The sequence below is a fragment of the Balaenoptera borealis genome (assembly GCF_965194805.1).
Source record: "Balaenoptera borealis genome assembly, chromosome: 4".
Lineage (NCBI taxonomy): Eukaryota > Metazoa > Chordata > Mammalia > Artiodactyla > Balaenopteridae > Balaenoptera > Balaenoptera borealis.
The window spans coordinates 116,850,684-116,876,054 of NC_138861.1; the positions used below are offsets into that span (position 1 = coordinate 116,850,684).

Below are 25,371 nucleotides of genomic sequence, written 5' to 3' on the forward strand. Positions count from 1 at the left end.
GACCCTCCTGGGCAGCGGAAGGAGCTGTTCGTCTCCGATCTTTGCTCTAAGCTCCTCTAAACCCTTGTTTTTTCTCTAGACGCAATAGTGGGTATTTATCCATCCCTGCTCTCTCCAGAGAGCTCTTAGCCCCAAAGCACGAATATTTCTAAACTTTCTAGCAGGATCCTGTTACTTGTTGAATGTTTTCATTGGGAGTTTGAAGAGAGTGAGTCTCTACAAGAAACCTCTTTTCTTATATATTTTGTCTTCTGCTATACTGAGATGTTTGGGTCCTATTTCCATTTAACTGGCACTCTTACTAAAGTAATGTTTTCAGAGAGATTACAAGGGTGGCTATTTGCCAAATTCTCCTGTACTTGAAAGCAGTGGTCTTTTAACCTAAATTATAACTAACAAGGGGGCCAAGATCAAAATCTTTTTCTCTCGGAATTCTTTATACATGATTCCAATGTCTTCTAGCATCCAGTGTTGCACATAAGAAATTTAATTAAAGTCTTAGTCTCACCTGAAATTTTTCTTTCAGGAAGTTTGTAAGAGTTTCTCTTTATCCTTGGAATTTAGAAATTTCTTTATAATATGTTTAGGTGTGCTCCTTTTTATGACGTGTAAAGTGTAAAAGGCAATTAAATATTTCAGAACTAGAAAGACTAGAAAATTTTGTTAATTTTGTTGGTTATTGTTCTAACACATGCTTATTTCTCTCTACCTGTTCAGGTGTCCTTCTTCCTGGATTAATATTCCATATGATTTATCTTTCCCTCTTCGTTTCCATCTTATTCCTTTTTGCATTTCAATCTTCCATTTGGGACCATTTGCCCTCTGAGTAAGGTACATCTTTTAGAATTACTTTTTATGAGGCTCTTTTGGTGGTAAACTAAGATCTTGTTTTTCTAAAATGTGTTTATTTACCATCATTTTTGAGAAAGTTTTGCTAGGCTAAGGTGACAGTTATTTTCTCTTAGTTCTCTAAAGGCATATTTTACTATGTTCTGGCTTGTGTCAGTGTCGTTGTAAGGGCAGCTATTAGTCTGATTGTTAACCCTTTGTAGGTAATTTGTCTTTTCTTACTGCATGCTCTTAAGATCTAGTTATTCTTATTGTTTCAAAGTTTCAAAATGCTGTGTCTAGGTGTGGTTTTCTAATTTTATCTATCTTGTTTGGAATTCATTAAAATTTCTGATTCTGAGGCTTACTGTCTTTCACAATTTCTGAAGTCTTTGGTAATTGGCACGTCGAATATTTCCTCTTCCTTACATTCTCTGTCATACCCTGTGGATCTCCAGTTAAGCATTTGTTAGACCTCATCCAGTTCTCAATGTCTCCCAACCTATGCTGCATATTTTATATCTCTTCACTTCACTCTGTTGCATTGTGTATAATTTCTTTGGCTTGGTTCCATTAATTTCTTCAGCTTTGTCTAATTTACCGTCTTACCCTTTCACTGGGTTTTGTAGTCCATTAAGCTTTTAAATTTTAATTATTATGAGTTTTACTTTTCAAAGTTTTATTTCATTCTTTTAAAATCTACTTCATCATTTTTATAGCCTCTTGTTTTGTTTTTGTTTTTTTTAACACCTTTATTGGAGTATAATTGCTTTACAATGTTGTGTTAGTTTCTGCTGTATAACAAAGTGAATCAGCTATATGTATACATATATCCCCATATCCCCTCCCTCTTGTGTCTCCCTCCCACCCTCCTATCCCACCCCTTCTAGGTGGTCACAAAGCACCAAGCTGACCCCCTGTGCTATGCAGCTGCTTCCCACTAGCTATCTATTTTACATTTGGTAGTATATATTAGTCCATGCCACTCTCTCACTTCATCCCAGCTTACCCTTCCCCCTCCCCATGTCCTCAAGTCCATTCTCTACATCTGAGTCTTTATTCGTGTCCTGCCCCTAGTTCTTCAGAACCATTTTTTTTTTTTAGATTCCATATATATGTGTTAGCATACAGTATTTGTTTTTCTCTTTCTGACTTACTTCATTCTGTATGACAGACTCTAGGTCCATCCACCTCACTACAAAGAGCTCAATTTTGTTTCTTTTTATGGCTGAGTAATATTCCATTGTATGTTTGTGCCACATCTTCTTTATCCATTCATCTGTCGATGGACACTTATGTTGCTTCCATGTCCTGGCTATTGTAAATAGAGCTGCAATGAACATTGTGGTACATGACTCTTTTTGAATTATGGTTCTCTCAGGGTATATGCCCAGTAGTGGGATTGTTGGGTCGTATGGTAGTTCTATTTTTAGTTTTTTAAGGAACCTCCATACTGTTCTCCATAGTTAGTCTCTTGTTTCTTGATTTTAAGTTCAAACCACTCTGTTTCTATAGACCTACTAAATACACTTTTTAAATATCTCTAATAATTCCAATATTTTAATGCTTTGTGCATAAAATTGTGTCTCTTTTTTTCCTGTATCTGACTCATGATACCTCGTTTCCTTGTATATATATATATATATTTTTTTGTGATCTCATGTTCCTTGCAATATATCTGTGGGAATTATTTGAAGCCTGAGTTGAAGACCTATTCAATTTCATTAAAAGTTTGTTCTTAATTTCTTTTCTTTTGTTTTCTTTTGGCTTATATTTTTTCCCTTGTTTTACTTCTTTACTTAAATCATTAATTTTCAGTCTTGTTTCCTTTCTTATATATAAATTTAAGGCTATACATTTTCCATAAGCAATGTTTAAGTGACATTCCACATGTAATATTTTTCTTATCTTTCAGAATAAATATCTTCTATTTGCTTTTGTGATTTCTTCTATTGCCATTAGTTATTTAGTGGGTTTTTTTAACATTCCTAAACAAATAAGCTTAAGTTTTATTTTTGTTGTTTACTTGTAACTTAATTGCATTGTAGTTGTGATTCTTATGTACTGATTCTTTGAAATTTTATGGTCTACAATATGGTGTATTTTCATAAAGGTTATGTTTGTCCTTAAAAAGAATGTGAAATCTCCAATTCTTGAGCACACATTTTTCCATCCTAACTGGCCTGTCATTGAATTATGTTTATAATACCATTATTATGGAAGATTTGTCAAATTCTGCTTACATCTCACTTTTTATATCATATGTTTTGAAACCATATTATTCAGTACACACAAAATTAAAATTTTCATATCGTCCTGATGAACATTTAATCATTATGGAGTGCCTTCAAGTTTATTTTGCCTTCAAGTTTATTTTGTCTGGTATAAAGATAGCTTTACCATCTTTCTCTTCATTAGTATTTGCTCAGTATTGTTTTTTACTTTTTACGTTCAAACTTTCTATGTGCTTATGTTCTCTGTCTTGTAAACAGCACATAGCTGTAGCTGTTTTTTTTTATTTTAAATCCAGCTTGATAATCTGGTTATTTGATTTATTATAATTGCTCATATATTTGGATGTACCTTATATTTCTCTTTTCTTCTTTTGAATTACTTTTTCCTCATTACATTTTGCCTCTACTGGTTTTGAAAATTTACATACTATTTCTATTATTGTGATGATTGGTCTTGAAATGTTAACATGCATTCTTAATTGAAAAACATCTAAATTACTCCAATGCCTTTACCTTTTCTGCATCACTACAAAGATGTTTAAATGTTTAAAATACTTGCAAAGCTGCCCTCTCCTCTAATCTCTCCTACTCCCTCCCAGCTATCTACCCACCTCAGTCACACCGGCCTCCTTCCTGATCCTTGAACAGGGCACACACACTCTCACCTTAAAGCTTTCCACTGGCTGGTTCCTCTGAGGAAAACTATGTACCCCAGACACCTGCATGACTCTCTGTCTCCTTTCAAGTCTTTGCTTAATATGAAAATTTCCCCACCATCTTATTTAAAATTGCATACCTTTTGAGAATTTCCTAGAGGCCCTCATTGCTGTACTGTTTTTACCATACCACTTATTACCTTTTAGTATACTAAATAACTTATTTATATTCTTCTTTCCCCACTAAAATTTAATCTCTATGAGAAAAGGGATTTTTTTTTTTTGATATTTTTTAAACTGCTGTATCTTCAGCTCCTAGAACACTTTCAGGCTCATAGTAGGCCCTTAATAATCATTTGTGAAATGTTCAATGAATCCAGGCCCCAAACCCATATGAGAGCCAATTATTGTCCCTGAATTATTAGGGAACCTTCTCTCCTGCCCCCTTTTTTTTTAATCATCACCCAGAGGTACAGCTGAGACAATTTTTACTGATGTCTCTCCCTTTGGAGCATTATTTGTACTGAACTAGTTCACCTTTTTCTGAGTGTTTCCTTTCTGTTCCTGGCTTTATGCTATTTCTCTAATCAGGTTCCCCACTGCTCAGAAACCTAGCCCAGATCTCATCTCCACCATGTCCTGTCTCCTCGTTGTGGACACACAAAGTTCTCATCCTCTTAGGACACCAGTGTCTGTAGATGTCTCCAGGGTATTTGGTGGTTTCAGCCTCACTTAATTCCTTGAACTGCACTTAAAGTTTACTCCAGCCCTCAGAGGATTTTTACACATTTTTGAAGCCTTAGTCATTCATTTAAAATATTTTTAAATGTTTTATCTGGTGTTTTTAAATGTCTCTGAATCTCTACCAGTCAAGCTGGGATTCATTTTTCATGATTTGTGAAATACACCTGGAGCGGTGTGCCTTTCTTCTATAGTCATTTATTTCTTCTCTTTGCTGTTGTCACTGCCAAGACCTTCAGAGCCACTACCACAGCTGGAACTACCACTTGAGCTATTGTGTGGCTGCTTAGGGAAACTATTAAACTGAATTCAAGACAATAATGCATTAGAACACAAGGACTATCTGGTTTATTATTGATGTCTCTCTAACTGAAAACTTTTGTACAATCCTGTACCTATCCTCCAAGTGTGATTTTTCTGGCCTGTACTGGAAACCAAGACATTAGACAAAGATAAAAAAAAATGTATTGAAAGAAAAAGCCTAACTGACAATCTCATGTTTATTTCACTACTGAAACTCAAGCTATTGTGGCACAGGCAATCTTTGACTAGTAGCTTGGGAAGATTCCCTAACGAACACTGAAAGGTGGGAGGAAACTTACATGTAGTTCAAGTTCTTAAGAGGGGCAATCTAAACAATGACTGTGATCTTTCAGGGATTAGATTATGTGGGGATATTGGTTTCCTATTGCCTCTGTAACAAATCACCACAAATTTAGTTGTGTAAACTAACACAAATGTATTATCTCAGTTTCTGTCGGTCAGAAGTCCAGAGTGGCCGAGTCTCTGCTTAGAGTCTCACAGCTGAAAGCAAGGGGTCAGTAGAGCTGTGCTCCTTTCTGGAGGTTTGAGGGGGGGAGCCTTTCCTCGCTCTTTAGGTTGTTGGTACCTATTTCCTTTCTGGCCATCAACCAAAGGCTGTTCTCAGCTTCTAAGGGCCACTCACATTCCTTAGCTCTTAGCCCCTCTTCCTCCATCTTCAAAACCAGCACTGGTGGATCAGGTCCCTCTCAGTCTTCACCTCTCCTTGTGTTCTCTTCTGCTTTTAAGGGCTAATGTGATTAGGTTGGGTCCATCAGGATAATCCAGGATAATCTCCCCATCCCAATGTCTGTAACCTTAATCACATCAGCAAAGTCTTCTTTGCCGTGTGAGGTTACATATTCACAGGTTGCAAGGATTAGGGTGTAGGCATCCTTGGGGAGCCATTTTCTGCCTATAACAGTGAGCAAGAATCCAGATTATAGAAACCAGGAGAAAGTGTATCAATAGTGGAAAGGGAAGTCAGGACCACTAATGTCCAGATATGAAGACCACTGATGTCCAGAGATATTTTCTGAAGCCCAGAAGTTTCTCCATGAAGACATGCAACAGGACATTAGCAGATATCCATGAATCAGACTCACAGCTGAGGCTCAAGCAGGTGGGATTTGATGTTAATAGAAAGCCCTTAGCCTGATGGCCACTGGTAGTCTTTCAGACACCACTCAAATTTACCCAGGCTGGTGTGCTTTCCCTCTCTGGAATGACAGAAAACTCTTCAAGGAAGAGGAAGCCCTGAGGCACCAGTCTTATCTCCTCCTAAAGCTATCTCTTGGTCTTCCCTTTGAGGTTGGAAGTGGTTGGCATTTTCAATCCAATTTTGAGGCTTTCAGCCTATTTAAATTACAGGCCACCAGCAGAATATCTTTTTTAGGTGTTTTCTTTTATCTCTCCTTATAGATTGCCTAGCCATGGTCTGAGTTCATATCTCATTTGTATGCTTTTGCTGAACGTGGCAAGGAAGAATCAGAACATGCCAACATTTTGATTTTTTCTACCATTTCCTCTAATTATATGCCTTAGTATGCGGTAATATAGATTTACCAAATATTTTGCCACTGGATGGTAATGGTCACCAACTCTCCAGACTACAAATGTCTTCCTGGTATCCTTCCTCCCCCACTAGGCCATTTTCACATTACAGGTTGCATTATTTGCAGCACTTAAATTTCTAGATACCAAAATCTCTGTCATATACTAATAAACTTTCCTAAAAACAACAGAAAAATGTGGCTTAACACATGGAAATTTATGTGTCTCATGCAAGAAGTCTAGGAGTAAGGAGGCTCTTTACATCTTTCCATACACTGCCATCCATTGTGTACAGGTCTTAATCTTTGTGGCTAGTACTTCATGGTTCCAGCATGGCTGCTGCACCACCAGGATTCACATCCACATTCCAGGCAATAAAAAAGAGGCAAGAAACCTAAGGGGTGAAGGATGGAAGAAGGGGCATCCCAACCAAGTTTGCCTTTTTACAGACTCCTGAAACCCCTCTCAGAGATTTTTGCTTACATCTCTCTTTTGCCATAAATGAGACATAGTTTTAAAAAGAATCTAAGAAGTAAGCATTTTTATCTATTCAGTGTTCAATTTATAAAAGACAAATGGGAGAATAGATATTGGACAGGCAAATAGCAGTGTCTGACAACTATATTGCTATTGTAAAGAATAAAGATATATGTATATATATACATGCTTACCAAACAAAATTACCACCATATAATGCTAAAGTTGAAAAAGCAAGTTGTAGAGGAACGTGTATATGAGTATATGTTGTTTAAAAAAAACAATTAACTGCTATATGTATATATATGCATGCATGAAAATATTTTGGGAAGGTTATACACTAAACTGGAATGCAGCTAAAAATACAGTGAAAATTATATTACAGCTAATAAACAGGAATTGCATCTAATAAGAATACAAACATTTACACAATATCTACTATTCTTCCAAGCACTGTTGTGTTTAACAAACATTAACTCATTTTATCTTCACAAACACTTTATAATGTTTTACTAATATTACCCTTAATTTACAGATGAGGAAATGGATGCACAAAGAGTTAAACACCTTGTTCAAGGTCACATACCTAATGTTAGAGGTGGAGTTTGAATCCAGGAAGTGTGGTGCAAAGTCTAGGCACTTAACCTTGAAACTATATATAATTTTATAACTTGATAAAATTAAATCAATTACCTCTCCTTAAAACCCACCCCAAAACAGCAGCAGCAATAGCAACAACAGCAAAGCAGAAAGAGTGCACATGAACTCTAAGCAAAACGTGGGCTCTCAGTGAAGACTGTCATCAGTCCTCCCCAGCCATGCCCTTACCTTCGGGTGCTTTTTCATCTCTCTAGAAGACCACGGTTCTCCCCACACATACTCCCAGCCCAGAAGAGCTACCCAGGATTCCAATCGCCAGCTCTATTCTGCATTTCCTCCGTGGGTGGCGCCCCTATATTTCCTTCTCTTCCTCTCCCAACATAGCTGTCCATCCACTTCGGAGTCATGCATTTTTCTTGACAAGCTGATAACTATAAAATAATGAGATAACTGTTTGCCCTAAGGGGTGGAAAAGTTCAAGAGTTGAGAGAAAGAACCCTGTCATTCCCATGTCTGTGGAACTAACTAACATTTACGTGGTTTTAAAGACCTTAAGGAGATTCCACATACCATTGCTCATTTAATTCAGTCTTTATGATAACCCTGTGATGGTTTTCATTCCTAGTTTACAGATGAGGAAACTGAGGCTCTGTGAGGATAAGTACTTTTTTTTTTTTTAATCCACCAAGTTCTCGCTGTGAACAGTGGCAGAGGTGATCTTAAGTCTGGTTATCCTTTCCCCAAACTGCAGCAAACTCCTTTTACATAAACTTTCTTGGCCAGGAATTACCACATATGTTACTCATGAAATCTGTAGCTAGAATAGTTAAAATTTATCATCACTGCTGGAAAAATAAAGCTCGAGGGTAAAAGAAAGAGGTTGGGCAAGGGGAGGTCACTTACGTGGTACCGATTTCATTCACAGTAGCATATTTTGGTTAAAACTATCTAAATGTCCTTTTAGCCTCCATTTCCCTTTAGTTTTGACACAGTCTTTTAGTTTATGCTAACTACTGGAAAATAGTCATTCCTAAAGATTTATTTTTCCTTCTTTCCTAAATACTTAGCTCCTCTGTTGCTTTATCTAGAAATAAAAGATTATTATGGCGGACTGCTGATTTGGGTGATCTATATTGGTCATATTCGTGTGTTACAAGTAGTTTTATGTGTAAAAACGTAGTATAACTGAAATGTAAAAGTTTTAAAGGTTGAGAAGGATCTTATAAAAACAAAGCTTGTGACACAAATGGGGAATAGGGCAAGATGGCGGAAGAGTAAGACGTGGAGATCACCTTCCTTCCCACAGATACATCAGAAATACATCTACATGTGGAACTGCTCCTACAGAACACCCACTGAACGCTGGCAGAAGACGTCAGACCTCCCAAAAGGCAAGAAACTCCCCACCTACTTGGGTAGGGCAAAAGAAAAAAGAAAAAACAGAGACAAAAGAATAGGGATGGGACCTGCACCAGTGGGAGGGAGCCGTGAAGGAGGAAAGGTTTCCACGCCCTAGGAAGCCCCTTCGCGGGCGGAGACTGCGGGTAGCAGAGGGGGGAAGCTTCGGAGCCACGGAGGAGAGCACAGCCACAAGGGTGCGGAGGGCAAAGCGGAGAGATTCCCGCACAGAGGCTCGGCGCCGAGCAGCACTCACCAGCCCAAGAGGCTTGTCTGCTCAGCTGCCGGGGCGGGCGGGGGCTGGGAGCTGAGGCTCGGGCTTCGGTGCTAGCCGGAAGGGAGTCCGGGAAAAAGTCTGCAGCTGCTGAAGAGGCAAGAGACTTTTTCTTGCCTCTTTGTTTCACGGCGCACAAGGAGAGGGGATTCAGAGTGCCGCCTAAACGAACTCCAGAGACGGGCACGAGCCGCGGCGATCAGCGCGGGCCCCAGAGACGGGCATGAGACGCTAAGGCTGCTGCTGCCGCCACCAAAAAGCCTGTGTGCGAGCACAGGTCACTCTCCACACCGTCCCTCCCGGGAGCGGGTGCAGCCCGCCACTGCCAGGCTCCCGTGATCCAGGGAAAACTTCCCCGGGAGAACGCACGGCGCGCCTCAGGCTGGTGCAATGTCACGCCGGCGTCTGCCGCTGCAGGCTCGCCCCGCATCTGTATCCTTCCCTCCCCCCGGCCTGAGTGAGCCAGAGCCCCCGAAGCAGCTGCTCCTTTAACCCCGTTCTGTCTGGGCAGGGAACAGACGCCCTCAGGTGACCTACACGCAGAGGCGGGTCCAAATCCAAAGCTGAACCCCGGGAGCTGTGCGAACAAAGAAGAGAAAGGGAAATCTCTCCCAGCAGCCTCAGAAGCAGCGGATTAAATCTCCACAATCAAGTTTATGTGCCTGCATCTGTGGAATACCTGAATAGACAACGAATCATCCCAAATTCAGGAGGTGGACTTTGGGAGCAGGATATATTAATTTTTCCCCTTTTCCTTTTTTTGTGAGTGTATACGTGTATGCTTCTGGGTGAGATTTTGTCTGTATAGTTTTGCTTTATAATAGCTTTATTTTACTTCATTATATTTTATCCTCTTTCTTTCTTTCTATTTTTTCTCCCTTTTACTCTGAGCCGTGTGGATGAAAGGCTCTTGGTGCTCCAGCCAGGCATCAGGGCCGTACCTCTGAGGTGGGAGAGCCAACTTCAGGACACTGGTCCACAAGAGACCTCCCAGCTCCACGTAATACCAAACGGCAAAAATCTCTCAGAGATCTCCATCTCAACATCAAGACCCAGCTTCACTCAACGACCAGCAAGCTAGAGTGCTGGACACACTATGCCAAACAACTAGCAAGACAGGAACACAGGCCCATCCATTAGCAGAGAGGCTGCCTAAAATCATAATAAGGCCACAGACACCCCAAAACACACCACCAGACGTGGACGTGCCCACCAGAAAGACAAGATCCAACCTCATCCACCAGAACACAGGCACTAGTCCCCTCCACCAGGAAGCCTACACAACCCACTGAACCAACCTTAGCCACTGCGGACAGATACCAAAAACATCGGGAACTACGAACCTGCAGCCTGTGAAAAGGAGACCCCAAACACAGTAAGATAAGCAAAATGAGAAGACAGAAAAACACACAGCAGATGAAGGAGCAGGGTCAAAACACACCAGACCTAACAAATGAAATAGGTAGTCTACCTGAAAAAGAATTCAGAATAATGATAGTAAGGATGATCCAAAATCTTGGAAAGAGAATAGAAAAAATGCAAGAAACATTTAACAAGGACGTAGAAGAACTAAAGAGGAACCAAGCAATGATGAAAAACACAATAAAAGAAATTAAAAATACTCTAGATGGGATCAATAGCAGAATAACTGAGGCAGAAGAAAGGATAAGTGACCTGGAAGATAAAATGGTGGAAATAACTACTGCAGAGCAGAATAAAGATAAAAGAATGAAAAGAACTGAGGACAGTCTCAGAGACCTCTGGGACAATATTAAACGCACTAACATTTGAATTATAGGGGTCCCAGAAGAAGAAGAGAAAAAGAAAGGGACTGAGAAAATATTTGAAGAGATTATAGTTGAAACCTTCCCTAATATGGGAAAGGAAATAGTTAATCAAGTCCTGGAAGCACAGAGAGTCCCATACAGGATAAATCCAAGGAGAAACACACCAAGACACATATTAATCAAACTGTCAAAAATTAAATATAAAGAAAACATATTAAAAGCAGCAAGGGAAAAACAACAAATAACACACAAGGGAATCCCCATAAGGTTAACAGCTGATCTTTCAGCAGAAACTCTGCAAGCCAGAAGGGAGTGGCAGGATATACTTAAAGTGATAAAGGAGAAAAACCTACAACCAAGGTTACTCTACCCAGCAAGGATCTCATTCAGATTTTATGGAGAAATTAAAACCTTTACAGACAAGCAAAAGCAGAGAGAGTCCAGCACCACCAAACCAGCTTTACAACAAATGCTAAAGGAACTTCTCTAGGCAAGAAACACAAGAGAAGGAAAACACCTACAATAACAAACCCAAAACATTTAAGAAAATGGGAATAGGAACATACATATTGATAATTACCTTGAATGTAAATGGATTAAATGCTCCCACCAAAAGACACAGACTGGCTGAGTGGATACAAAAACAAGACCCATATATATGCTGTCTACAAGAGACCCACTTCAGACCTAGAGACACATACAGACTGAAAGTGAGGGTATGGAAAAAGATATTCCACGCAAATAGAAATCAAAAAAAAGCTGGAGTAGCAATTCTCATATCAGACAAAATAGACTTTAAAATAAAGACTATTACAAGAGACAAAGAAGGACACTATATAATGATCAAGGGATTGATCCAAGAGGAAGGTATAACAATTGTAAATATTTATGCACCCAACATAGGAGCACCTCAATACATAAGGCAAATACTAACAGCCATAAAAGGGGAAATCGACAGCAACTCAATCATAGTAGGGGACTTTAACACCCCACTTTCACCAATGGACAGATCATCCAAAATGAAAATAAATAAGGAAACACAAGCTTTAAATGATACATTAAACAAGATGGACTTAATTGATATTTATAGGACATTCCACCCAAAAACAACAGAATACACATTTTTCTCAAGTGCTCATGGAACATTCTCCAGGATAGATCATATCTTGGGTCGCAAATCAAGCCTTGGTAAATTTAAGAAAACTGAAATCGTATCAAGTATCTTTTCCGACCACAACACTATGAGACTAGATATCAATTACAGGAAAAGATCTGTAAAAAATACAAACACATGGAGGCTACACAATACACTACTTAATAACGAAGTGATCACTGAAGAAATCAAAGGGGAAATCAAAAAATACCTAGAAACAAATAACAATGGAGACACGATGACCCAAAACCTATGGGATGCAGCAAAAGCAGTGCTAAGAGGGAAGTTTATAGCAATACAAGCCTACCTCAAGAAACAGGAAATATCTCGAATAAATAACCTAACCTTGCACCTGAAGCAATTAGAGAGAGAAGAACAAAAACACCCCAAAGCTAGCAGAAGGAAAGAAATCATAAAGATCAAATCAGAAATAAATGAAAAAGAAATGAAGGAGGCAATAGTGAAGATCAATAAAACTAAAAGCTGGTTCTTTGAGAAGATAAACAAAATTGATAAACCATTAGCCAGACTCATCAAGAAAAAAGGGAGAAGACTCAAATCAATAGAATTAGAAATGAAAAAGGAGAAGTAACAACTGACACTGCAGAAATACAAAATATAATGAGAGATTACTACAAGCAACTATATGCCAATAAAATGGACAACCTGGAAGAGATGGACAAATTCTCAGAAAAGCACAACCTTCTGAGACTGAACCAGGAAGAAATAGAAAATATAAACAGACCAATCACAAGCACTGAAATTGAGACTGTGATTAAAAGTCTTCCAACAAACAAAAGCCCAGGACCAGATGGCTTCACAGGCGAATTCTATCAAACATTTAGGGAAGAGCTAACACCTATCCTTCTCAAACTCTTCCAAAATATTGCAGAGGGAGGAACACTCCCAAACTCATTCTACGAGGCCACCCTCACCCTGATACCAAAACCAGACAAAGATGTCACAAAGAAAGAAAACTACAGGCCAATATCACTGATGAACATAGATGCAAAAATCCTCAACAAAATACTAGCAAACAGAATCCAACAGCACATTAAAAGGATCATACACCATGATCAAGTGGGGTTTATTCCAGGAATGCAAGGATTCTTCAATATACGCAAATCAATCAACGTGATACACCATATTAACAAATTGAAGGAGAAAAACCATATGATCATCTCAATAGATGCAGAAAAAGCTTTTGACAAAATTCAACACCCATTTATGTAAAAACTCTCCAGAAAGTGGGCATAGAGGGAACCTACCTCAACATAATAAAGGCCATATATAACAAACCCACAGCCAACATTGTCCTCAATGGTGAAAAACTGAAACCATTTCCACTAAGATCAGGGACAAGGTTGCCCACTCTCACCACTATTATTCAACATAGTTTTGGAAGTGTTAGCCACAGCAATCAGAGAAGAAAAAGAAATAAAAGGAATCCAAATCGGAAAAGAAGAAGTAAAGCTGTCACTGTTTGCAGATGACATGATACTATACATAGAGAATCTTAAAGATGCTACCAGGAAACTACTAGAGCTAATCAATGAATTTGGTAAAGTAGCAGGATACAAAATTAATGCACAGAAATCTCTTGCATTTCTATACACTAATGACGAAAAATCTGAAAGTGAAATTAAGAAAACACTCCCGTTTACCACTGCAACAAAAAGAATAAAATATCTAGGAATAAACCTACCTAAGGAAATAAAAGACCTGTATGCAGAAAATTATAAGACACTGATGAAAGAAATTAAAGATGATACAAATAGATGGAGAGATATACCATGTTCTTGGATTGGAAGAATCAACATTGTGAAAATGACTCTACTACCCAAAGCAATCTACAGATTCAATGCAATCCCTATCAAACTACCACTGGCATTTTTCACAGAACTAGAACAAAAAATTTCACAATTTGTATGGAAACACAAAAGACCCCGAATAGCCAAAGCAATCTTGAGAACGAAAAATGGAGCTGGAGGAATCAGGCTCCCTAACTTCAAACTATATTACAAAGCTACAGTAATCAAGACAGTTTGGTACTGGCACAAAAACAGAAATATAGATCAATGGAACAGGATAGAAAGCCCAGAGATAAACCCACGCACATATGGTCACCTTATCTTTGATAAAGGAGGCAAGCATATACAGTGGAGAAAAGACAGCCTCTTCAATAAGTGGTGCTGGGAAAACTGGACAGATACATGTCAAAGTATGAAATTAGAACACTCCCTGACACCATACACAAAAATAAACTCAAAATGGATTAAAGACCTAAGTGTAAGGCCAGACACTATCAAACTCTTAGAGGAAAACATAGGCAGAACACTCTATGACATAAATCACAGCAAGATCCTTTTTGACCCAGCTCCTAGAGAAATGGAAATAAAAACACAAATAAACAAATGGGACCTAATGAAACTTAAAAGCTTTTGCACAACAAAGGAAACCATAAACAAGACCAAAAGACAACCCTCAGAATGGGAGAAAATATTTGCAAATGAAGCAACTGACAAAGGATTAATCTCCAAGATTTACAAGCAGCTCATGCAGCTCAATAACAAAAAAACAAACAACCCAATCCAAAAATGGGCAGAAGACCTAAATAGACATTTCTCCAAAGAAGATATACAGATTGCCAACAGACACATGAAAAAATGCTCAACATCATTAATCATTAGAGAAATGCAAATCAAAACTACAATGAGATATCATCTCACACCGGTCAGAATGGCCATCATCAAAAAATCTAGAAACAATAAATGCTGGAGAGGGTGTGGAGAAAAGGGAACACTCTTGCACTGTTGGCGGGAATGTAAATTGATAGAGCCACTAAGGAGAACAGTATGGAGTTCCTTAAAAAACTAAAAAGTGAACTACCATACGACACAGCAATCCCACTACTGGGCATATTCCCTGAGAAAACCATAATTCAAAAAGAGTCATGTACCAAAATGATCATTGCAGCTCTATTTACAATAGCCAGGACATGGAAGCAACCTAAGTGTCCATCATCGGATGAATGGATAAAGAAGATGTGGCACATATATACAATGGAATATTACTCAGCCATAAAAAGAAATGAAATGGAGGTATTTGTAGTGAGGTGGATGGAGTTAGAGTCTGTCATACAGAGTGAAGTAAGTCAGAAAGAGAAAAACAAATACAGTATGCTAACACATATATATGGAATCTAAGGGAAAATAAAGGTCATGAAGAACTTAGTGGCAAGACGGGAATAAAGACACAGACCTACTAGAGAATGGACTTGAGGATATGGGGAGGGGGAGGGGTAAGATGTGACAGGGTGAGAGAGTGGCATAGACATATATACACTACCAAATGTAAAATAGATAGCTAGTGGGAAGCAACCGCATAGCACAGGGAGATCAGCTCGGTGCTTTGTGACCACCTAGAGGGGTGGGATAGGGAGGGTGGGAGGGAGGGAGATGCAAGAGGGAAGAGATATGGGAACATATGTGTATGTATAACTGATTCACTTTGTTATAAAGCAGAAACTAGCACCATTGTAAAGCAAGTATACTCCAATAAAGATGTTTAAAAAAACAAAAAAAACAAAAAAAAAAAAAACAAAGCTTGTGCCCACAATACATTGCGGAGAGTTTGTTGGTTTAAGAAATGTAAACAGGGCTTCCCTGGTGGCGCAGTGGTTGAGAATCTGCCTGCCAATGCAGGGGACACGGGTTCGAGCCCTGGTCTGGGAAGATCCCACATGCCGCGGAGCAACTAGGCCCGTGAGCCACAATTACTGAGCCTGCGCGTCTGGAGCCTGTGCTCCGCAACAAGAGAGGCCGCGATGGTGAGAGGCCCGCGCACCGCGATGAAGAGTGGCCCCCACTTGCCACAACTAGAGAAAGCCCTCGCACAGAAATGAAGACCCAACACAGCCAAAAATAAATAAATAAAAATTAAAAAAAAAAAAAAAAAAAAAAAAAGAAATGTAAACAGAACCCGTGTTTAGAGACCGGATTGGAAAATTGTTGTTTTCCGGAAACAATCGGAGAATGACGGGAAGTCTTTGTTCCCACAATAAATTTGAGTCAAAAGAACAAACAAAGGTAGCTCTCAAGATTGCTCCACTCTGAATTCTCTAAGAAGGTTTTTATCCCTGAAGGGAGAAGTTTCTGAAGTTGAGTATCTTGACTGACACTTTATTTCCAACCCTGTGACCCCCTAACTTGATTCCTAACAAGATATTGAGCAGGATTGGAAAATCTAATTTTTAATTAATAAAATCTGATATTGTACATTTCAAGTGCAGCAACTGGAGAAATCTGTAAAATAAGTTAAATTGATGTAGTAATTGAGTCCTGGAATTGAGAACTAAAAAGACCCTGAAAATGTATTTTTGGAATATTTCTTGGCCAAAGATCAGGAAAGGCTCCCTTCTCCTTGCTAGACCCCCCTTATTTGTAAGGCACAAAATGTTTAGAACTTGGAAAAGCAGACATCAGTTAGAACAGTTTTTCAGCAGTGCCCCTTTTATTTTTGAGGTAATATTAAATAATAATTGAACACTATCCATACTGGTTTCCCAGCTCTCTACTAGTGAAGTTTCTGTCTGTGAGCTATTTTATACATCCCAGGAGAAAAGAAGCCCCATCACTCCCCCCTCTGCCCTCTGACTTCCAGCCCCCAACCTTTTAGAAGGAGCAGCCAAAGGTAGGCTCCCAAAGGTCACAAGGTCCACTTGTGAATACAACCTGTTCACTGCATCTCTCCTCACCAGTGACCTGCCTTTCTCTTTTATATCCAGAAGAGTTCATAATAGTGACGCCTAATTGTAACTCTTCCTGTCGAATTTGGGGTGCTGAGAGACAGGCTTTTTACACCTTCCAATAAAAGTATCATAAATTAGGAAGAACTCCCAAGTTCTCATAACATAGATCAGGATATGAAGGCTCCTTACATGATTCTCTTCTTCAATAATTTATGTAGATTATTTCTCTGGCACTGAATGGCCTAAGCCTTGTAAAACCATGTGCTGTTAAGTGCTATTGGTCAAATCCTTCTTCTTTCCTGATGAAGGAAGAATAGTTTCCAGGCAAATGACCCAGAAGCATATTCACCTGCAAGTCAGGATTGTCCAAAGACCAATCTAGTGCACCTTCCAAACTAATGCTGGAATTACCACCACAGTATGCTTCCCGAGGTTGGATTATGAAGCCTCTGTCGGGACTCCTGAAATGACTGGGCCAGGGACAGAGGAATGCTCACTATTCTTAGTGTCTCTTCACATTGAACCATTAACTCTGCTATGATAGTATTTCTCCAGTTGTCTTAGCTCTGGGCTCAGCCAAGAGAACATCCTCTCTTTATTTCCATTTCCATAAGTGAGATCTGTGCCCTTTTTCCCCCATACAGAGTCTTTCTAAGCCCTTTTGTAAAGCTCTACATTCTCAGGAAGTAGTGTCAGCATTAGAGATGTCTTACACGTCAGTTACTAGAATCATATTAGTTTTAAAGGAAATAAAATTACTTCTGCAACTAGAGACTACGATGAAAGTTAAGTTTGTGATGACATCAGGCTTGAAGCAAATCCATTTACACACACACATACACACTGCCCCACTATCTGTCACTGCTCTGATTTCATCTGTGACCTAGTTGTGGCTTCCAAAATTTTACATCACCGTGGGGAAGCTCATTCTTGAAGATATTTAGCTTTCTTCCATTTTACTTTATATAAAACCTTGGCTACATGTGAGGATTCCCATTTATCTCAACATCTCCTCAGCACTGTGATTTTTTTAATTAAAAATTTCCGTTTGGCAGCTCAAGAATTCTGAAATAACAAGATATGCATCCCATTGAAGACGAGCTGTGAAAAATCTTTTTTTTTTTTTTTTTAAAAAGGGAACGCTATTTATTTATTTATTTATTTGGCTGTGCTGGGTCTTCGTTTCTGTGCGAGGGCTTTCTCCAGTTGCGGCGAGTGGGGGCCAGTCCTCATCGCGGTGCGCGGGCCTGTCACTGTTGCGGCCTCTCTTGCTGCAGAACACAAGCCCCAGACGCGCAGGCTCAGTAGCTGTGGCTCACGGGCCCAGTTGCTCCGCGGCCTGTGGGATCTTCCCAGACCAGGGCTCGAGCCCGTGTCCCCTGCATTGGCAGGCAGACTCTCAACCACTGCGCCACCAGGGAAGCCCCTGTGAAAAATCTTAGTTGAAATTTGTTTAACCTACCACTGCCTCACTCCTCAGAGATTCTAACTGTGAACTGAAAGACAAATCTCAATCATGTACAATTGTTTTCCATTTCATGGAGATTTGTGTACCACCCACTGAGAATGAGGGGCAATTATTTTTAATAATAGAGACAAAATTGGAAGGTGTTCCACTTACTAATTAAAAATCTTCCCTTGACTTAAATGTGTCCAGAAGAAGTTCTGAACTATGATTTTATACATTTTATCTCTAGCTGAAGACCAGGTTTGTAACCTAATATAGTAGCAATGGGATATTTTAAAGACTAGACATGTCAAGTATTTTTTAACTGACCTGTTAGAAGTATTCATTCTCACACCTCTTCCCTCTCATAGTTTCATAGGATTCCAACCTTAAGGGAAACTTCCACACATCACTTTCCCAAGAACACACGTGAAGACACTCTAAGCCTTTTCCCTTGCTAATAATAATCCTGCAGTGGCATTGTTTGTAATGAAGGAACCAGAAATCTCAACAGAATGCCTCATACATACATGTTTTCATTTAACAGAAAAGATGACCCCACAGGCTGGGTGTTCCACGGCTGAGACCCTAATTCAGGAGAAGGAACATCAGAGAATGATGGCAAAGCGTTCGAAAATCATCAAGGAGCTGATACAGACGGAAAAGGACTATCTCAATGATCTAGACCTGTGCCTTCGAGAAGTGGTTCAGCCCTTGAGGAACAAACAGGTAAATGCAACTTTGAGGGTCCCCCCTGCCGCCACCCATATCCTAAATAGGATCACCAGCACCATGAAATCAGCACTCAAGCGCATCAGGGTACCCTCTGCCACAGCGACGGTGGAGTGACGGGCCCCTTCCCCTGAGGCCCTGGGTGTGGGCTAGCAGAGGCATCCCCAGACTCAGACTTCCGTCAGCACAGGGACACCCAGAGTCAAGGAAACTGTATTCTAAACTATGGGCGAAAGGAAACTCAGTTTTTGCCATTTTGAAATTTCAATGTGTTCTTTCTTGGATTCCTGTGGAACTGCTAACAAAATGTGAGCAATGAGTTTTTAACAGTTTAGGAACAACGCACTTAATTTGACCCAAAGAAGTCAAGGTTTCAGAAGAGAAAAATGTGGGGGTTTATTTTCTCCCCTACATTGAGAGCTCAATTAAACTTATGACTATTAACTAAGTAAAATTCAACACAGAAATTAACCTGAATGTAAGATAAAAAATTTCTCTTTGATAGGACTGGCCTCGGACAAAACTTGAGGTGTAAGTTAATCATTCTCCTTTTTAATCAAGGCCTTTTCAGGGAATTTCTTTCAGGCAATTAGAGTAAAGGTACAAGGATGTTTGTGTGTGTATATATATATGGTCACTAGGGCGGCAAGTGGTCCTCATATACAATTCAAACAATATACAAAAAACATAAACCATAAACAAAAACATAAACAAAGTAAAAATGATCAGAAATTCCACTACTCAGAGATCATCACTATTCACATGGTTGGGAACATCCTTTCAGACATCAGTTTGGACACTTACATATCAACACACACATATATATTTTTACATAAATGTAATCAGAACCACACATGCTACTTTGTAACATATTTGTTTCATTCAGCAGTCTGTTGGGTGTATCTTTTCATGACCACAAACACTTTGCAGTGGTTTTCTACTGTTACTGATGCTGAGACACAAATATTTGGGGGACTGTCACCTTATCTGCATAGAATAAATTCTTATAAGTGGAATTGCTAGGTCAAAGGATATGCATATTTAGGATTTTGATAAAAATTGCCAACTGACAACCAAAAACTTGATACTGTTCTAATTTTCATTCCCATTAATATTGCTTGAGAGGGTGCTCCTCTGCCTCCTCTTTAAAGCTGAGCATTATTGGTTTTACAAACAACAATGAAGACCAGGTGCCTTCGATTTCTTCTGACAAATATCTTCTTATATATTCATCAGCCATTTCTACTCATTTAATCCCTATTCATATCCATGTCTTTTGCCCTTTAAAAACAATTACGGCTTGTCTTTTTCTTATTGTTTTATAAAACCTCTTTTTACATTAGGGATATTCTTTTTCAACCTCACATGTTGAAGCTAATATTCTCAGTTTGTCTTTTGCCTTCTAACCTTGATTAAGGTTAAAAAGTCAAAAGCTTCTTTATGGTTTATTCGTTTGTTTTTGCCGTGTTTAAGTGGTTGGATATATCCAACTTTGTGGATTCTGGGTTTGGCATCTTAACATGTACCCCATGATTAGAAAAATATGGTGAGTCAATAGTTCCAGCATCAATTATTAAATCTTTCCCCCAGTACTTACAACATCCAGAAGCAAAGTTTATATTTCTTAGCACAAGACTCTTCTCAGAAATAATAGAAAAAGTATCTGGTCTACAAATCAGGGAAAACCAGTGTAGATCAAGGTGACCTTTGATATAAAAGGTTTTTTTTTCTTCGTTTGGTTTAGGACAATGTATAAAGAAAAGTGGCAAAGCAGGCTTGGCATATTTCCTCATAGGGAGTCATCTTTAGTTTTCTTCCCTCATGACTTTTTATTAGGTACTTACTATTTGTTGGGTCCTGTTCCAAACACTTCATTAGTATTCTGATTTAATCCTCTCGCAGTTCTCAAGTTAGAAGGCAACTTTCTGAATCTGGAAATTTCTTAGTAATTCTGTAAAAGTAGGAATAGCATTCATGGTCCTGATAAAAATTTGCTCTCAAGTTTCATTGCTAAATATATAAAAATATTTTTGGTGTGTTTTTCATTTAATATAAACTAGCTGCATTGATGCAACCTCTATTCTGGCAGATATCCATGGTTATGAATAAAATGTTCATTTACAGAATTATTCAAATATTGATTTTAAATGCACGTGGCATTAGACTCTACCACTATCTACCCTCCCTTATGGTACAGTCCCAACCAGTCACTCCTATCTTTGAAAAAATTTAAACCTAGCTCCATGTCTCCATAACTTCTCTCTCTCTCTCTACCTAATTTTGCCATCCATTTTTGGTAATTTCAACATTCAGGCAAATGATCCACGCAGCCTCCCAGCCTCTCACTCAGTTCCTTGACTTGTTTATATCCAGCGATCTTTCCTCAACCCCGTTTCAGCCACTCGTTCCAGGGCCACATCCTACAACCATCATTACCAATAACTTCACACCCTCAGAATCAGAATTCCAGGCTTACCGTTCTCTAACCCCCATGTCCTCTCTTTCAGCTCACTCCCGCTTCTATAGCCAACAATTTCCTGATGCCGCCAGGACTTCCACCCTACTGAGCTCACCACTGCCTTTTCACATGTTCATCAAGCCCACACCTGGTTTAGTTCCCATGGGTCTTTCATTTTAAAAATCACTCCTTGCAGATGAACTCAATTCCCTTTTCACTCTCTTTCCATTTACTTGCCTGAAAAAACCTGCCCTCCATGAAGTTCCATTGTCTGCCTACTTTCCACCTTTATCCATGCAGCTGAACCAATCTCTTAAAATTCATGACCATTTCCTTCAAGTGGGCCCCCCAGTAATGTCTCTGAAAGTATTCTTTCACATCTGTTTCTTGCTCCTCACATCTCAAACACTCCCTCTTTTCTTTGAACTCTCAGCTAACACACTTTTCCATCATTTCATTGAGAAAGTAGACACAGTAAGAAGGTTCACACACTCCCATCACCAAGTCTACCAACCTATCTGCATCTCTACCCATATAACCTGGCCTGAAAACTTCTCTACTAATGCAGGATTCTATCCCCTCAAGCTTACTCCAGAATTTTAGTCCTGACAGTGTCCTTCTTCTGTCCTGCATAATTGATTTTACTCTCCCTATTGGGTCTTTCTCATCGTTGTCTGCTATCTTAAAAAACAAAAACACAAACTCTCTCTTGATCCTAAAAGAATCGTCTATATTCTCTATCTTTATTTCTTTCTCTTTTTAAGTTGAATATGAAGTATTTAATATGTATAAAATCAAAGGTGATTAAGACATGGTTCAAAATAAGCACAATTTACCAAAATTCTGTCCCTGTGATGAGTTAGTGATCAATATAAAAAAGACTACAGGGCTTCCCTGGTGGCACAGTGGTTGAGAATCTGCCTGCTAATGCAGGGGACATGGGTTTGAGCCCTGGTCTGGGAAGATCCCACATGCCGCGGAGCAGCTAGGCCCGTGAGCCACAACTACTGAGCCTGCGCGTCTGGAGCCTGTGCTCCGCAACAAGAGAGGCCACGATAGTGAGAGGCCCGCGCACCACAATGAAGAGTGGCCCCCGGACTTCCCTGGTGGTGCAGTGGTTGAGAACCTGCCTGCCAATGCAGGGGACACGGGTTCGAGCCCTGGTCTCAGAAGATCCCACATGCCACGGAGCAACTAGGCCCGTGAGCCACAACTACTGAGCCTGCGCGTCTGGAGTCTATGCTCAGCAACAAGAGAGGCCGCGATTGTGAGAGGCCTGCGCACCACGATGAAGAGTGGCCCCCACTTGCCGCAACTAGAGAAAGCCCTCTCACAGAAACGAAGACCCAACACAGCCAAAAATAAATATATAAAAATAAATAAAAAGACTACATATATAAGAAAATACCTTCCTTTGAATTCATAATCCATATTTGTATCAAATGGATAAGACGTTTATTCAGAATGGAAAGGTTCTCAATTTTACACCATCTACTACACTGGTGTGTTAAACTGGTGTCACAAATATACATGCCGTTGCTGAGCTATACTCTTATGTATGCTCTCTAATTTTTGTTTGTGTTTTCACTTTTGTTGTCTTTCTTATTTTTTTGCTTCCTATGTAACTCTTAGGAGCAATTCTAAGAATTGGTGTTTCAGACCATGTAAAATAAAATGTTTCCGTTATGGTGACATGTCATTTATTTATTTGGCATGTTTAACTTTGGCTCTCAATACTTTGAATTACCGTTCTCGTAACTCTAACTCATATTTCCTTTGTTATGCCATTGGGATTGCTTATAGCTTCTTGATTTTTCACATCTGGCACTTCCCTTTGTTTAGTTATCTTTCAGTGCTCTCTGCCTTCCTCCTTGTGGAATTTAACTTCAGTCCAGTAATCTGTATGTCCTCTCCACTAATGTTGTAATAGCAATCAGTGGGAGGTTTCTGAGGTCTCATGTCTGATCAAGCTTTCCCCCACTTCTTAATGCTTTTAAGCTTTGGTTAAGTAAATAAATGCTCAGGAATTCAGATGATTCTTATAAACATTTATATGCGTGCTGAGGTAGTTAATTTATGCCACCAGTTCATTAACTTTACCACCTTTTCATTGTTCATTAGGTTTTTCATGTCCTCCTTCCCTCCTAAGCATTTCAATACCATGGGCTTTGCACACAACCCACCTGTCATCAGTTAGTGTCAAAATTTAGAAATTAACACATACAGTTTTCATGTTACCATGGAAATGGTCTGCAAACCGTGCTTAGCTAAACCAGAGGCAACATAAATAAATATTTTACATGTACAGGTTAGGCTGGAAGGGACTTTGGGATGTCATCTGATGGATGTCTTTTCTCTCGTTGAGAAGACTGTCTTTTCTGCATTGTATTTCCTCCATGTCTTCTCTCTACGCAACTGATCCATGTCTTTTCAGTCCCAGAAGAAACAAGTCAGTTTATAAAAGTGAATACAGGAAGAAGGAAGTTGAAAATTGAGAAAAGCACTGTTCTAAGGGAACTTGCATGAATGAATCAGGATACAAATGAATGTCTGTACCCAGCGCTTGACCGACACCTGTTTTGTGATAATTGTAGTTACAAAACTTGATCTTAATCTCAAGGCTTTTCTATAAACAAAACTTCACCTAACTGAAAGCAAGGTCAAATCCAGCAGTTACATCTTCTTTAGTGACAGCATTGTGAGAGGTTTTGCAAAGAAGACAAAAATTACCCACAACATTCAGTGTTGAGACATTTGGTGGGAAACTGGTCCTAGTTATTTATTATCCAAATAGGGCTATAGAAGAGACTCTACATTTTTGGCAGTGAATCAAACTAAATCAAAACCAGAGAAAATTAACCTAACCATGGAAAATGGTTTTATGTGTAAGAAAGGACCAAAAAGTGATTGAAAATGGTAGTTAGAGGAATTTAAATACATGTTTTTACTTTTCTTAGTTTTTAATTATTTTTTTATTTGTAAAATTCACATAATACAAAAATACCAAAGATCTCAAGGACACGATAACATCTTATAGCTACTCAGTTTCCTTTTCTAGAGGCAAACACCATTACCAGCCCCTCCAAGGGTATTCTATTTCTGTATATATATTTGAATACACATTTAGTCAATTTTCATCTATGTAATAAGAAAGTTATATGTATTTATTTTGGATTCACTCATATTTGATCTAATTGTATGAATTATAATCGACGTTTTGTGTTTTCTGAAAAAAGGACAAATAATTTTGTACTGACAAGAGCTCAATTGGAATTTTCTGTTAAAATTTGGATACCCTTTATGGCAGCAATTTTGTAAGTAATTTTCATTAGAAAAAATATATAGAAGAAAATAATCACCTATAGCTTTACCACTTAGAAATAAGCACTATAAATATTTTGGTTTATTGTCTAGGTATATACAGATATACCCAAATATTTTGTGAAATTGTAATCATACCATATATACCCTTATGGAAACTCTTCCCCCTGAAAAATATATTTACATGTTTTATTTTAAGCCATAAATAACAAGAAGTAATTTAAATGGAAAATATTTTATTTTCTTTACTGAGGGACCATAAATTTGAGAACAATATCAAGCTCTCTCTGTATGCAGAGTCCCTTGATGGAAAAGGGTGCCCACAAGTATTATCATGCAAGTCTATGTGTCATGATGGCAATTGTTCTGTGTGATATATGTGACCTATAGTACACCGTATTGACATCCTACCAAAACCCTCTCCCTCAGTGTCCAAAGTGGGTGAGGGGAGGCCTGGAATAGGAGAACATGAAAGACAGGGAATTAGAGAGGACAAAACTTTAACTTGTCCTTTTTTTTTTCAAAGGGGCAAGGGATGGAAGGGACCACAGGGCCCAGGGAATCAGCTTCCTGCTCCTGTCCCCTACTTGAGTGAAGTTGCTATAGCTTAAACTATGATATCAACCCTGATAGAGAAGCTTATGTGTGAGGAGAGAGCACA

General features: G+C 39.0%; 1 protein-coding gene across 1 annotated transcript in view; it reads left to right on the top strand.

Annotated features, from left to right (window-relative positions):
* Window positions 1–25,371, top strand: part of ARHGEF38 (Rho guanine nucleotide exchange factor 38) — a 156,659-nt gene that overhangs the window by 31,931 nt on the left and 99,357 nt on the right. Inside the window, exon 2 of the mRNA XM_082389157.1 lies at window positions 18,747–18,928. Within this exon, the coding sequence (XP_082245283.1) occupies window positions 18,747–18,928 (182 nt within the window). The remainder of the gene's footprint in view (window positions 1–18,746; window positions 18,929–25,371) is intronic.